The sequence below is a fragment of the Stegostoma tigrinum genome, chromosome 1 (genome assembly GCF_030684315.1).
Source record: "Stegostoma tigrinum isolate sSteTig4 chromosome 1, sSteTig4.hap1, whole genome shotgun sequence".
Classification (NCBI taxonomy): domain Eukaryota; kingdom Metazoa; phylum Chordata; class Chondrichthyes; order Orectolobiformes; family Stegostomatidae; genus Stegostoma; species Stegostoma tigrinum.
In genome coordinates this window covers 141,106,341-141,121,228 of record NC_081354.1, presented here as the reverse complement: position 1 = coordinate 141,121,228, position 14,888 = coordinate 141,106,341, and the positions used below count along the sequence as shown (strand labels likewise).

The 14,888-nt window shown below is 43.0% G+C and overlaps 1 protein-coding gene across 2 annotated transcripts in view; it reads right to left on the bottom strand.

The window, feature by feature from the left end:
* Window positions 1-867: 867 nt before the first annotated feature.
* LOC125457927 (uncharacterized) overlaps window positions 868-14,888 on the bottom strand; it is a 38,968-nt gene continuing 24,947 nt past the window's right edge. For both annotated transcript variants that reach the window (XM_048542762.2, XM_059649098.1), the window contains exon 6: window positions 868-6,353. In XM_048542762.2, coding sequence (XP_048398719.1) covers window positions 6,179-6,353 — 175 coding nt within the window. In that variant the 3' untranslated portion in view covers window positions 868-6,178. The remainder of the gene's footprint in view (window positions 6,354-14,888) is intronic.

Sequence of the window (14,888 nt, the reverse complement as noted above, 5' to 3'; positions counted from 1 at the left end):
TATACCAGGAAAAATGTAATCCCATGGCATCAATATTACCCTGATGCAATTTTGAGCCATCAACCAACAAAGCATGTGCACTCCACCCAGTGCTACTTTATGCTGAGTAGCTCTGACTAACTAACCAACTAGGATTGTTGCAGATTGCTCAAAATAAAAAGCTGATGGAATGTTTTCTGGGATCTCAAGTGTTAAACCTGAAAAAGTGATGGAAACTGTTTCCATTAATTCCAGTTATGCACTTGAGGTTGTCAAATTATGGACAAAATGTTCGTCTTAGACTGGCATCTCTTTCAAAGAGCACAATAGGCTAAACAGCCTTCTTCCCTGCTATAAGCATTTCTGATTCTATGAAATGATTTATGTGAGGCTCCTTCCAGCTACTCAAAAAATAACTCTCACATTTGCCATTCCCCTAAGATCACTGTTACCCCTTGGTCTTAAGCACTTGCACATGCTGCACTCTGGAATGGAACTGTTAGGATTCCAATGTCTTCCATTGAACTGTCTGCTCTGAAAGTGCAAACAGCTCACCAAAGAATGTTATTAAGGGCCAAACTGTGAAAATGGTTCCAGTCTTTGACTGTTTGCTGGGAAGCGTGTCTCATAGTCTTTCCTTGTTGAGAAAAATAATGTATGACATCACAGAAAATCTATTTGCTGACTTGGCCATAGGATTGAATATTTGGAAGGTCACCTGAGGCAATAGAGAGGCAGTGAGACATGTGAGGGAGCAGCATGGAGTGGGAAGATATAAATCCCAGCTGAGGCTTGTGCCTACATCATTTCTTAGGGAGTCACAGAGGCAGCAAGACTTGCTAGGAGTAGCTGGTGTTGAGCTCAAAACAAGGAGATAAGAAAACAGAGTAACCTTACAGGAAAACCTTAAGTTTATTGGTTGGTAAGAAACTGTTTTTCGAGATTGTTAACAAATCACTGTAAATTGGAAAAGTATGGATAAACAAGTAGCTCTATTTGGATTTAACTGAGAAAGTTAGGGCTAATATAAGTAATAAAAGTAATGTAACAGAAGTAAAATTAAGACTAAAAGTAAGGTTTCCAAAGACTTAAGGCAAGGACTTTTCATCACAGTGAGAATGTTTAAAGTGAATGTTTGAAGACCCTAACATAATTAATACTCTTTAACATGAGTAAATAACAAGCTTAATCTAAAAGGGAAATCATGGCAGCAGAGCTCACACCTGTTTTACACTACACATACTCTAAATGGGAAGTCATAATCACTTCCAGTGTTCCTGGCAGACTACATGTGTGGGAGCTGTGTCTAGCTGCAGCTAATAGGTAACTGCATTTCAGAGGTGGAGGAGCAGGTAGACTCACTGGGGAATATCCGTGATGCTGAGATTGTCGTGGATGGCAGCGGAACAAAGAGAACAGGAATAGGTGACCATTAGGCAGGGTGAAGGAAGGCAAATTGTGCAGGACACAGTTGTGGCCGTCCTCTTTCTATCTGATATACCATCTTGCAAACTGCTAGAAAGGGAATCTTCTTAGGGGATTGCAGCAGATTGAAGCCAAGTCCATGTCAATGTGTGTGGCTAAGGTGCAGAGTGAAGAAAGAGCAAAAGCAGGACTACGGTGATAGGGAATGCAATAGTTAAGAGAACAGACTGTCTGCAGAACAGATTCCAGGAAGGTATGTTGCCTCCCTGGTGCCAGACTTGACGTTGGCTCTGAGTAGGTTGCAGGGCATTTTGAACAGCCTGCGGTTGTGGTACTTACTGGAAAATAAAATGGTGAGGTTTTACAATCATAATGTAGGGAGCTAGGACTTAAATTGAAAAAGTAAGACCTTAAAGACAATCTCGGAAACACTACCAGTGCCATGTTCTAGCGAGAGTGAAAGTAATACACCAGGGATATATCAGATGAATACATGGCTGGAAAAATGGTCCAGTGGTGAGGGATTCAGATTTCTGGGACACTGGGGCCAGTTCCGCACAAGGTGGATGGGTTGCATCTGGACAGGACCAGAACCAATATTCTTGGGGAGTGTGTTTGCTACTGCTGTCAGTGATGGTTTATACAAGGATGGCGGGGAATGGGAACTGCAGCCACAAGACAGAGGAGGGAGAAACAAGTACAGAAATAAAAGTGAAAGACAGAAAAGACAGAAAAGACAAGGACAGAAAACAAATGGCCCAACATTGCAAAATGGAGCTGAGATGACTAACAAGGTTAAAAAGACAAGTCTAAAATCTTTGTACCTTACTGCACAGAGCATTTGCAATAGGTTGATGGATTAGCAGTATGATAATAAATACTTATGATAATAGTTACAATCACGGATCCATGGCTACAGGATTACCAAGAGTGGAAACTGAATATCCAGGGGTATTCTTATGTTAGGAAGGACAGTCAAAAAGAGAAAGGCGGGATAGCATTGTTAGTAAAGAATAATAAAATCTATGCAATCAATCAATTTACATACAGAAAGGACAAACCAACTTTCAATGGGACTGTGGAGGAATTGTTCCAAGAGTGCATACCTTCTGGGTTTTTAAGACCAAAATATGTTGAAAAATAAATCAGATAACACGTTATTCTGGGACACTGAGCAATGAGAAAGGGTTAAATACAAACATTATTGTGCAGAGTCCCTTGGGAAACAGTGAACATAATATGATAGAATACTTCAATAAGATGGAGAGTGAAGGAGTCAAATCCAGAAGTTAAGGTCCTATATCGAAACAAAAGGAAATATGAGGATAATATGTATGAATTGGCAATGTCAGATTGGGGAGCCTTACTAAAGGGGTTAACAGTAGTTAGGCATGATTCATATTTAAAGAACATGAGCAATAGTTACAACAATCATTCAATATTCCCTGGCACAAAATAAAAGAGGAAAACCTGCCTTCCTCCTCTCCACCTATCTTCTCCTTTATCCATCTTCTATCCACCTCCCCATCTCTCCCTATTTATTTCAGAATCCCCTTCCCCTTCCCCAGTTCTGAAAAAGGGTCTAGGCCTGAAGCGTCAGCTTTCCTGCTCCCCTGAGATGGCTTGCTGTGTTCATCCAGCTCTATGCCTGGTTATCTCAGATTCTCCAGCATTGGCAGTTCCTACTACCTCTAAAAGATGGATTAACCTCAGTTTACAAAATAACTTAGGGACAGTATTTGATCCATAGAGGAGACATATAAAATTGCCAGGAAAAGTGGTAAACATGACAATTAGGAGTATTTCAGAATTTAGAAAAAGAGGGCAAGAAGTTTAATCAAGAGGGGAGAAATAAAGTCTGAGAGTAAAATTGGAGGGAACAAAGAAACTGATCATTAAAACTTCTATAGATATCATGAGAATAAAAGATTACTAATGACAAATATAGAATTAAAAGAAATCGGCATTAGTAAGAAAATAGTGCGGGACAAACTAATGGGGTTAAAGACTGATAGGTCACCTGACAATCTCCAGTCCAAAATACTAAAATAGGTAATCCTGGAAATATTGGATGCATTTCTGATCATCTTCCAAAGTTCCTCCAGATTGGAGGGTGGCAAACGTAACCCCACTGTTTAAAAAGGGATTGAAGGAAATAAACAAAGAATTACAGACAATGAACCTAATGCCAGTACTAGGAAAATGTTAATGTCTTACGAAAGTTGTGACAACAGAAATTTGGAACACATCAACAGGGCTGGACAAAGCCAACATCGTTTATAAAGGGCAACTTATGCTTCAAAAAATGACTGGAGAGTTTTTGAGGATATACATAATATTTTGTGATATACATAAATGATCTGGAGGAAAGTATAGATCGTCTGATTAGCAATTTTGCAGATGACACTAAGATTGGTGGAGTAACTGATAGTTAACAGGACTGTTGGAGAATGCAGCAGAATATAGATAGATTGCAGAGTTGGGCAGATAAATGGCAGATAGAGTTCAATCCGGGCAAATGCGAGGTGATGCATTTTGGAAGATCCAATTCAAGAGTGAACTAAAGTCCAAGGGAAAATTGACGCACAGGGAGATCTGGGCGTTCAGGTCCTTTGTTCCCTGAAGGTGGCAATGCAGATCGATCGATGGTCAAGAAGGCATAAGGCATGCTTTCATGCATCGGACAAGTATTGAGTACAAACAAGCATTGGCAGGTCATGTAACAGTTGTATAGGACTTTGGTTTGACCACATTTGGAATACTGCGTACATTTCTGGTTGTCACATTACCAAATGGATGTTGATGCTTTGAAGAAGGTGCAGAGGAGGTTCACCAGAATGTTGCCTGGTGTGGAGGGTGCTCGCTATGAAGAGAAGTTGAGTAGATTAGGATTATTTACATTAGAAAGACGGAGGGTGAGGGGGGACCTGATTGAGGTCTACAAAATTATGAGAGATATAGACAGGGTGGTTGGCAAGAAGCTTTTTCCCCAGAGTGGGGGACTCAATTACTAGGGGTCATGTTTACAAGGTGAGGGGGAAAAGTTTAAGGGAGATATGCATGGAAAGTTCTTTACGCAGAACGTGGTGGGTGTCTGGAACGGGTTGCCAGCGGAGGTGGGAGATGCAGGCACGATAACATCATTTAAGATGTATCTAGACAGATACATGAATGGGCAGGGAGCAAAGGGATACAGATCCTTGGAAAATAGTAATAGGTTTAGATAGATGATCTGGATCGGTGCAGGCTTGGAGGGCTGAAGGGCCTGTTCTTGTGCTGTAAATTTCTTTGTTCTTTTGTTCTTTGAGGATGTAACTAGTTGAATAAATATGAGAGATCCAAACATGTGATGTGTTTGGATTTTCAGAAGGCTTTTGATAAGATTCCTCATAAGAGATCAGAGGGCGAAGCCAAAGCAAATGGGATAGGGATAACATTTTAGCATGAATCAAGAATTGTTTGACAGATAGGAAACTGAGAATAGAAATAAATTGGTTTTTCTCCCTGAGTGGCAGGCAATGATTGTACCACAAGGATCAGTGCGGAGGCTCAAGCTATTCATGAAGTAAATAAATAATGTGGATAAAAGAAATTTGAGATTTCCAAGTTTAATGATGACACAAAACTAATTATGACTTGTGGAGTGGAGGCTTCTGTGTGATTTAGAAAATGTGAAGTTATATATTGGTGGGAGGAGTATTATTTAACCGTTGATATATTGGGAGATATATTGGGAAGTGTGAATGTACAAAGGGACCTACGTGTCCTTATACGCAAGTCAACAAAAATATGCAGGCAGGTGCAGCCAGCAATTAGGAAGGCAAATGGTATGTTCGTCTTCAATGCAAGAGGATTTCAGTTCAGAATGGATAAGTCTGACTGCAACTATACAGGGCCTCGGTGAGATCACACCTCAAGTGTTGCATGCAGTTTTGACACCCTACCTGAGAAAGGATACATTTACCATACAGGGAGTACAGTGGAAGTTCACTTGACTAATACCAGGGATTGCAGGACTGTCCTATGAGGAGAGATTGGTTCAGCTGGGCCTGTAGTCTCCAGAGTTTAGAAGGATGAGAGGGGATCTGACTGAAATGCATAAAGCCTAACAGGACTGTACAGATTAAATGCAGGGAGGATGTTATCCCTAGTTGGAGAGTTTAAAACAGGGGACACAGTCTCAGGATACAGGATAGACTATTTAAGACTGAGATGAGGAAAGATTTCTTCACTCAAAGAGTAGTGAACCTATGTAATTCGCTATCATAGAAGGCTGAAAAGACAAAGTCAAGGAATATATTTGAGAAAGAGATAGATATATTTTTAGATTTTAAAGGCATCAGGAGAATGCGAAAAAAGCAGGAATACAGCATTGAGATGGAGGATCAGCTGTGAACCTACTGAATAGGGGAGTAGGCTCGAAGGTCCAAATAGCCTTCTTCCTGCTATAATTCAGATTTCTATACTTCAGATTTCAAAAGACTGTTCCACAACATACTCCTTCCCACCAAATGAAAACTGTTCTGCAAAATGCAACACCTTAGGTCTGAGGCCACTCAGAGGAACAAAGAACTGAAACAGTCAAATCTCCAGGAATGATGGACTGACTTCCAGAAGAGGTTTCTTTCACGCCCACCTACCCATGAATGAAATAATGGTCTCCTTCTGTAGTACTCAACCTATTTGCACATAATATAAATACTTTAGAATGAGGCTGGACTTCCCCAGTGTTGGCAGGTCTGGTCCAATCCCTCAGATTCTAACAATTGGCATCTTAATTGTCATCGAAAAGAGGTGTTATCTTTCCATCTTTCCATTCAATCAGTATTTCTCCATGTCTTAAAGATGGGGAACGAGAAGCATCATGCTGCAGCTTCAATCCTGTTGTTAAGGAGGTTTTCTCATCAGCTGACTCAGCACCAATTTCAGCACGTGACTTCTTCTTTCGACTATTGAGAAGAAGGATGGAACAGTTTCCAGCATTAATAAGGTAAATTTTCACCACACAACATCTACAATTAAAGTAATTAAAAGTGAAAGCAGATTACTCTGCTTCTAATATTTAAAATTTGTTAACCACTTATAGAGGTTTATAAAATCTTGATGGGCACAGATAGGTTGAATAGCCAAGATCTTTTCCTTGGTGTGGGGGAGTCCAAAACTAGAGGGCACAGTTTTAAGGTAATAAAATGTGAGGCTGGATGAACACAGCAGGCCAAGCAGCATCTCAGGAGCACAAAAGCTGACGTTTCGGGCCTAGACCCTTCATCAGAGAGGTCTAGGCCCGAAACGTCAGCTTTTGTGCTCCTGAGATGCTGCTTGGCCTGCTGTGTTCATCCAGCCTCACATTTTATTATCTTGGAATTCTCCAGCATCTGCAGTTCCCATTATCTCAGGCACAGTTTTAAGATGAGAGGGGACCTAAGTGCAACTTTTTCCACAGAAGATGATGTGTGTATGGAATGAGCTACAGAGGAAGTGACGGGGACTGGTACAATTGGAACATTTAGAAAACATCTAAATGGGTATATGATAAGAAGGGTTTAGAGGGATATGGGCCAAATGCTGGCAAATGTAACTAGATTAATTTAGGATATCTGGTTAGCACAGATGAGTTGAAAGGGTCTGTTTCTTTGCTGTACCACTCTACGACTCGACCATAATAATTGCAATCAATAAAATGCTGTTTTGTGGTAGTGAAGAGTAAGTAAAAATAGCTGCTAGATGATAAAACATAGGTTTTTTTATGGTATTTTCCTTCATCAAAATTGTTGACTGACACTTTGGAAGAAGAATATTGGTGCAGGAACCATAGGGCCACTTGAGCTTGTTTTACTATTGCCTAAAATCAGGGCTGATCTTTAAAGCTTCAACTTTAAATTCCCACACCACCCCCCCAATTTCTCATATTCCCTGATACCAAATACTTGTCTTGTGATGGCCTTAATCGACCTTATATATACTGAATGATAGACCATTCACAACCCTCTGGACTAGAGAACTCAGAACCCTAAATGACAACATTTCCTCTCAATTCAGTCCTTAACCTGAGTCTATGCTCCCATGCTCTGGATTCACCAGCCAGACAAGAAACCTCAGTGATTTCGCTTTTAAGCTTCTTCAGAATCTTATATGTTTCAACGAGATCACCTCTCATTCATCTTAACTCAGAAAAGAAACCCAATTTATTCAAGTCTTCCATCATAGGACAATTCTCTTATCCTGGTGAATCTATACTTGCAATGTAATTATATCTTACCTTAAAAATGGATTCCAAAACAGAGTACTCAGTATTCAGTAATATGCTCTCTTCAAAATCCTACAGTACTATAGCAAGACTTCCTTATTCTTTATTCCAACACCCTTGCAATTTGGGCCAATGTGTAATTTGCGTTCTTCACTCCTTTCAGAATTTTTATTTTGGTGCCCTTTGTACAAGACTGAAGTCTCTACAAGTGTCAACATTTAGAGATTTCATGCCTTTTAAAAATTATACCATCTTGCTATTCTTACTTCCAAAGTGATAACCTCACATTTACCTATAGCATATTCGATATCTGTCTGCGACCTGTTCCACACCAAAACATGTCTATATCTTTTTGTATCTTCCTCACAGCTTATTCCATCTCGATTTGTACAGTCATCAAGCTTAGATGCATTACTCTCAATCTTTCTGAGTCACGAGATATGAGTTATAAATAGATGAGGCTCCAGCAATGATCCATAATGAACACCACTATTCACAGCCGGTCAATTTGAAAACGAAAATCAATCCTCCAAACATGCAAATGTGTTCACTTATTGGGTATATTAACTGTTAGCGCAGAATTTATTCAGTGCCTTTCAGAAATTCCAAATGTGCTTAATCTACAGGATCTCTTTTATCAATCCTTTTAGTCACCTTCTAAGAGGTTCAATCAAACAAATCATGCATAATTTTTCTCCTGTGAAATCACGTTGATGCTATCCAATGTTTGAAAATCATTATTTATTAAGACTTCCTTAAAAAATTCCATAAGTTTTATCTGATTGATATCAGCCTAACTGACCTTTATTCCCCTCTCCTACTTTTTTGAATATCAGGGTTCAACTTGCTAACTTCCACTTGACGGGGACTATTCTAGAAGTTGAGGAATTTTGGTAAATAATACCAGCGCATGTGTTATCTCTGCAGTAGATAGCAAAGTGTGAAGTTGGATGAACACAGCAGGCAAAGCAGCGTCTTAGGAGCACAAAAGCTGACCTTTTGGGCTTAGACCCTTCATCAGAAAAACCTCGGATTCTCCAGCATCTGCAGTTCCCATTATCTCTGCAGTGGCTGCTTTTGGAACCCCAGCATGGAGGCCAGTAAGTCCTGAAGATCTGTCAGCCTTCTGCCCAAGTTTCTCCAATATCTTTCTCCCTGCTCATTCTTATGGGCCTCGTGATTATTTGTCATGTTAGGTGTCTAACTTGAGTTGTCTATGTGAAGACAAACACAAAATTTTTAATGCTTTTACAATTTCCTCATTCTTTATGATAATTTCTCCTGTCTCTGTGTCCAACATTTACTTCTATTACAGTTCCCCATTTGTGTACTTGTGAAAGCTCTTACAAACCTGTTTTTCTATTCCTGGCTTTTTACTACCATATTGTAAATTCTTTTTTCATTTTTAATGATTTCCAATATGTTGTCCTATTTTTACAATTCACCAGGCACTAATACCAACTAGTCTAAAAGGATCCCAACCCCAGCTGATCAGTTCTTTCTTTCTCCAGCGCTGGTATCAGTACCTTTGAATTGAAACGCCTTTCCCTAATCCAAGCATATAGTTGTATACGAGATAACAAGGTGTAGAGCTGGATGAACATGGCAGGCCAAGCAGCATCAGAGGAGGAGGAAGGCTGCCACTTGGGGCCTAGACCCTTCTTCAGAAATGGGGGAGGGGAAGGGGATTCTGAAATAAATAGGGAGAGAAAGGGAGGCGGATAGAAGATGGATAAAGGAGAAGATAGGTCGAGAGGAGACAGACAGGTGAAAGAGGTGGGGATGGATCCTGTAGAGGTGAGTGTAAGTGGGGAGGTAGGGAGGAGATAGAACATAGAACATTATTGCACAGTACAGGCCCTTCGGCCCTCGATGTTGTGCCGACCTTTCATACCGATCTCAAGTCCATCTAACCTACACTATTTCATGTACGTCCATATGCTTATCCAATGACGACTTAAATGTACCTAAAGTTGGCGAATCTACTACCGTTGCAGGCAAAGCGTTCCATTCCCTTACTACTCTCTGAGTAAAGAAACTACCTCTGACATCTGTCCTATATCTTTCACCCCTCAATTTAAAGCTATGCCCCCTCGTGCTCACTGTCACCATCCTAAGAAAAAGGCTCTCCTTATCCACCCTATCTAACCCTCTGATTATTTCATATGTTTCAATTAAGTCACCTCTCAACCTTCTTCTCTCGAACAAAAACAGCCTCAAGTCCCTCAGCCTTTCCTCGTAAGACCTTCCCTCCATACCAGGCAACATCCTAGTAAATCTCCTCTGCACCCTTTCCAAAGCTTCGACATCCTTCTTATAATGCGGTGACCAGAACTGTACACAATACTCCAAATGTGGTTGCACCAGAGTTTTGTACAGCTGCAGCATAACCTCTTGGTTCCGGAACTCAATCCCTCTATTAGTAAAAGCTAAAACACTGTATGCCTTCCTATCTGTGTACATGGACACTGAGATGTCTCTGCTCATCTACACTACCAAGAATCTTACCATTAGCCCAGTACTTTGCTTTCCGGTTACTCCTACCAAAGTGCATCACCTCACACTTGTCTGCATTAAACTCCATTTGCCACCTCTCAGCCCAGCTCTGCAGATTATCTATGTCTCTCTGCAACCTACAGCATCCTTCATCACTATCCACAACTCCACCGACCTTAGTGTCGTCTGCAAATTTACTAACCCATTCTTCTACGCCCTCATCCAGGTCATTTATAAAAATGAAAAACAGCAGTGGACCCAACACCGACCCTTGCGGTACACCACTAGTAACTGGTCTCCAGGATGATGCGGTATACCACTAGTGACTGGTCTCCAGGATGAGATATGTCAGTCCAGGGAGGACGGACAGGTCAAGGGGGCGGGATGAAGTTAGTAGGTAGGAGATGGGGGTGGGGCTTGAGGTGAGAGGAGGGGATAGGTGAGAGGAAGGACAAGTTAAGGAGGCAGGGACAAGCTGGGCTGGTTTTGGGATGCGGTAGGGGGAGGGCAGATTTTGAAGCTTGTGAAGTCCACATTGATACCATTGGCCTGCAGGGTTCCCAAGCGGAATATGAGGTGCTGTTCCTGCAACCTTCAGTTGGCATAGTTGTGGCACTGCAGGAGGCCCAGGATCGACATGTCGTCTGAGCAATGGAAGAGGGAGTTGAAATGATTCGCGACTGGGAGGTGCAGTTGTTTAGTGCGAACTGAGCATACATGTTCTACAAAGTGGTCCACAAGCCTCCGCTTGGTTTCCCCAATGTAGAGGAGGCCACAACGGGAACAGCAGATACAGTATACCACATTGGCAGATGTGCAGGTGAACATCTGCTTGATGTGGTAGGTCTTCTTGGGGCCTGGGATGGGGATGAAGGGGGAGGTGTTGGGGCAGGTGTAGCACTTCCTGCAGTTGCAGGGAAAAGTGCTGGATGAGGTAGGGCTGGAGGGGTGTGTGGAGCGGATAAGGGAGTCACGGAGAGAGTCGTCCCTCTGGAAAGCAGAGAAGGGTGGGGAAGGAAAAAAATTTTTTGTGATGGTGGGGTCGGATTGCAGATGGCGGAAGTGTCGGAGGATGATGCGTTGGATCTGGAGGTTGGTGGGTGGTACGTGAGGATGAGGGGGATTCTGTTTTGGTTCTTATTGTGGGTACGGGATGTGAGGGATGAGTTGCGGGAAAAGCGGGAGACATGGTAGAGGGCGTTCTTGACCAATGAGGCAGGGGAAAGTTGCAGTCCTTGAAAAACAAGGACATCTGAGATGTACGGGAGTGGAATGCCTCATCCTGTTATATAATACGTTTGACCCTATATCAACTGGTGTATGACTCAAGTTACAATCCTAACACCTCAAACTCTCAGTACAATATTATTTCTAGATAATTTTGTTAATTTCTATTTGGACAAAACAATTGTTTTATTTATTCATGGGATGAGGGTGTTGCTGGATAGGCTGGCATTTATTGCCCATCTCCAATTGCCCAGAGGACAGTTAAGAGGCAAACACATTGTCGTGGCTCTGTTGTCACATGTAGGCCAGGCCAGGTGATGATGGCAAATTTCCTTCCCTGAAGGTCATTCGTGAACCAGTTGGGTGTTTCCCAACGATCAACTATGGATTCATGGTCATCAGTTGATTGTTGGTTTCAAATTCCACCATCTGCCATGGCAAGATTTGAACCCAGGTCCCCAGAATATGAGCTGAGGTTTTGGATTAATAGTCCTGGCAATAATACTACTAGGCCATCGCTTCCTCACAATTCCAAATTTGTCTCCAAAGGCAAAGAGGTATCATTAATCCAGCACTAGGAAGGCAACACCGCCTTCTGAACACCTGATTACAGTTGCAGAGAACAGCATCTACCCTGCTGACTACACTGCTCCCTATCACGATGACATTCCTTTCCACTTCCCCCACTTATATGCCTTTCCTGCGTCAAGGTACTATCGTCAGTTTGTCTGATTGTCCTACAGTAGTTGTTCTTATCCACACTGGTAACAAGTACCTGGTATTTCTTGTTCAACTCCAAGGGTTACATCTCCTCCGTCATTACATCCTGGATCCCTATATCTGCCTGATAATTGCACCCTCCTATCCCTGACTATTGAACAAGTCTAAAGTTCTAGTTACCCTCAGAGTTGTGACTGCGTTCTTGAGTAAAGTTTCCAGGTAATTCTCCCACGCCTAGCAGCGCTTCACTGTCAACAGCTCAACAACGCTGAGCTGAAACTGCAGGAGCTGCAGACACTTACCCAAGGTATGGTTATCTGTGTTGATGACAGTCTCAATAAAATCCTATGTGTTGTGGTTACTGCATACAATGTTCTGCTCTGCAACTTCTTATTTGTTTTAAAAGTTAATGATATGCTAATTTGGTAAAGTAAAGCAAAAATCAAGTTACGGTCTCCTAACTTTGAGACAGAAGACAGACACAAACAAGTGGAGGTAACGCAAAAAGAATAAAATGCATCTCCTCTTTACCCCTCTGCATTAAATTCCCACTTTCATTGAATTCCTCACTCTCACACAATGCTCACAGGGCACTTATTTCCTTAATCGTTTTGTGCTGCACTAACTTTGTTTTTTCTAAATAGTGTCACGGGAACAGAGAAACAAGAGTAAGACATCCAATCCTTCGTGCTTGCTCCAACATTCAATAAGGTCATGGTTAATTTTATTTACTCCTTATCCATTGATACTTTTACCCAGCAAAAACCTCCCCTGCATCCCTACCACAGCACTGACTCATGATGACTTGAATTTCAGTGAAAGGACCCCTAGGCTGAACAACAGGATGAGTCCCTGAGATAATGGGAACTGCAGATGCTGGAGATTCCAAGATAATAAAATGTGAGGCTGGATGAACACAGCAGGCCAAGCAGCATCTCAGGAGCACAAAAGCTGACGTTTCGGGCCTAGACCCTTCATCAGAGAGGGGGATGGGGGGAGGGAACTGGAATAAATAGGGAGAGAGGGGGAGGCGGACCGAAGATGGAGAGCAAAGAAGATAGGTGGAGAGGGTGTAGGTGGGGAGGTAGGGAGGGGATAGGTCAGTCCAGGGAAGACGGACAGGTCAAGGAGGTGGGATGAGGTTAGTAGGTAGCTGGGGGTGCGGCTGGGGGTGGGAGGAAGGGATGGGTGAGAGGAAGAACCGGTTAGGGAGGCAGAGACAGGTTGGACTGGTTTTGGGATGCAGTGGGTGGGGGGGAAGAGCTGGGCTGGTTGTGTGGTGCAGTGGGGGGAGGGGATGAACTGGGCTGGTTTAGGGATGCAGTGGGGGAAGGGGAGATTTTGAAACTGGTGAAGTCCACATTGATACCATATGGCTGCAGGGTTCCCAGGCGGAATATGAGTTGCTGTTCCTGCAACCTTCGGGTGGCATCATTGTGGCAGTGCAGGAGGCCCATGATGGACATGAATAGTCCCAGTCCCAGTCGCAAACCATTTCCACTCCCCCTCCCATTCTCTTGATGACATGTCCATCATGGGCCTCCTGCACTGCCACAATGATGCCACCCGAAGGTTGCAGGAACAGCAACTCATATTCCGCCTGGGAACCCTGCAGCCATATGGTATCAATGTGGACTTCACCAGTTTCAAAATCTCCCCTTCCCCCACTGCATCCCTAAACCAGCCCAGTTCATCCCCTCCCCCCACTGCACCACACAACCAGCCCAGCTCTTCCCCCCCACCCACTGCATCCCAAAACCAGTCCAACCTGTCTCTGCCTCCCTAACCGGTTCTTCCTCTCACCCATCCCTTCCTCCCACCCCCAGCCGCACCCCCAGCTACCTACTAACCTCATCCCACCTCCTTGACCTGTCCGTCTTCCCTGGACTGACCTATCCCCTCCCTACCTCCCCACCTACACCCTCTCCACCTATCTTCTTTGCTCTCCATCTTCGGTCCGCCTCCCCCTCTCTCCCTATTTATTCCAGTTCCCTCCCCCCATCCCCCTCTCTGATGAAGGGTCTAGGCCCGAAACGTCAGCTTTTGTGCTCCTGAGATGCTGCTTGGCCTGCTGTGTTCATCCAGCCTCACATTTTATTATCTAGGATGAGTCCCTGACTTACTTATGCTAATCCCTAAACTGGTTGTACTGGACCCGCAGAATTGATCATGGCCTGAACTGATTGGCCTCAGAGCTCACCTGACCATGTCCAAGTCCCTGGTCTGAGATGTAGATGATGCCCTTGACTTACTGTGCCAGTACCCTCTGACTGACAAATCACCTTTGGCTTGACTGAGGCCTGCTCTTCTCAGAATTTGCCATGAGGATGTGGTGAGGCAGGTAAATGTCCTATGAAAATCTCTGGACAAAGGATGCAGTTTGTCGCTGCCCTTGGAGTATGCCATGAGATGCTGAGGAATCCTGAACTGGATCCAGGGGAGCAAGTGGTGAGCTGCAGCCACCTGGTACCCACTCAGACTTTCATGTCAAGATTTATTTCCATATAGTTCCTCTCTGACGTCTTGGAATATAGCATCATTCAAACAAATGAAGAGAGAGTAGATAAGAATTAGATATAAATACATGCAAATAGGTCTCTTGCAGCTCACTTGTGAGTTTCTAATCTTGGCATTATATCCTTTGATGGAAAATTGGACTTTTTTTCTTGACATTGAGAATGTCATTTTTCCAAACTCTCAGTATTTCCCAACTGACTTGCCATTGCACATGTCACTCAATGGCTGGGAAGATTCCACCCAAGAACTATTCTATTGCATAACAGAATGTTAGATT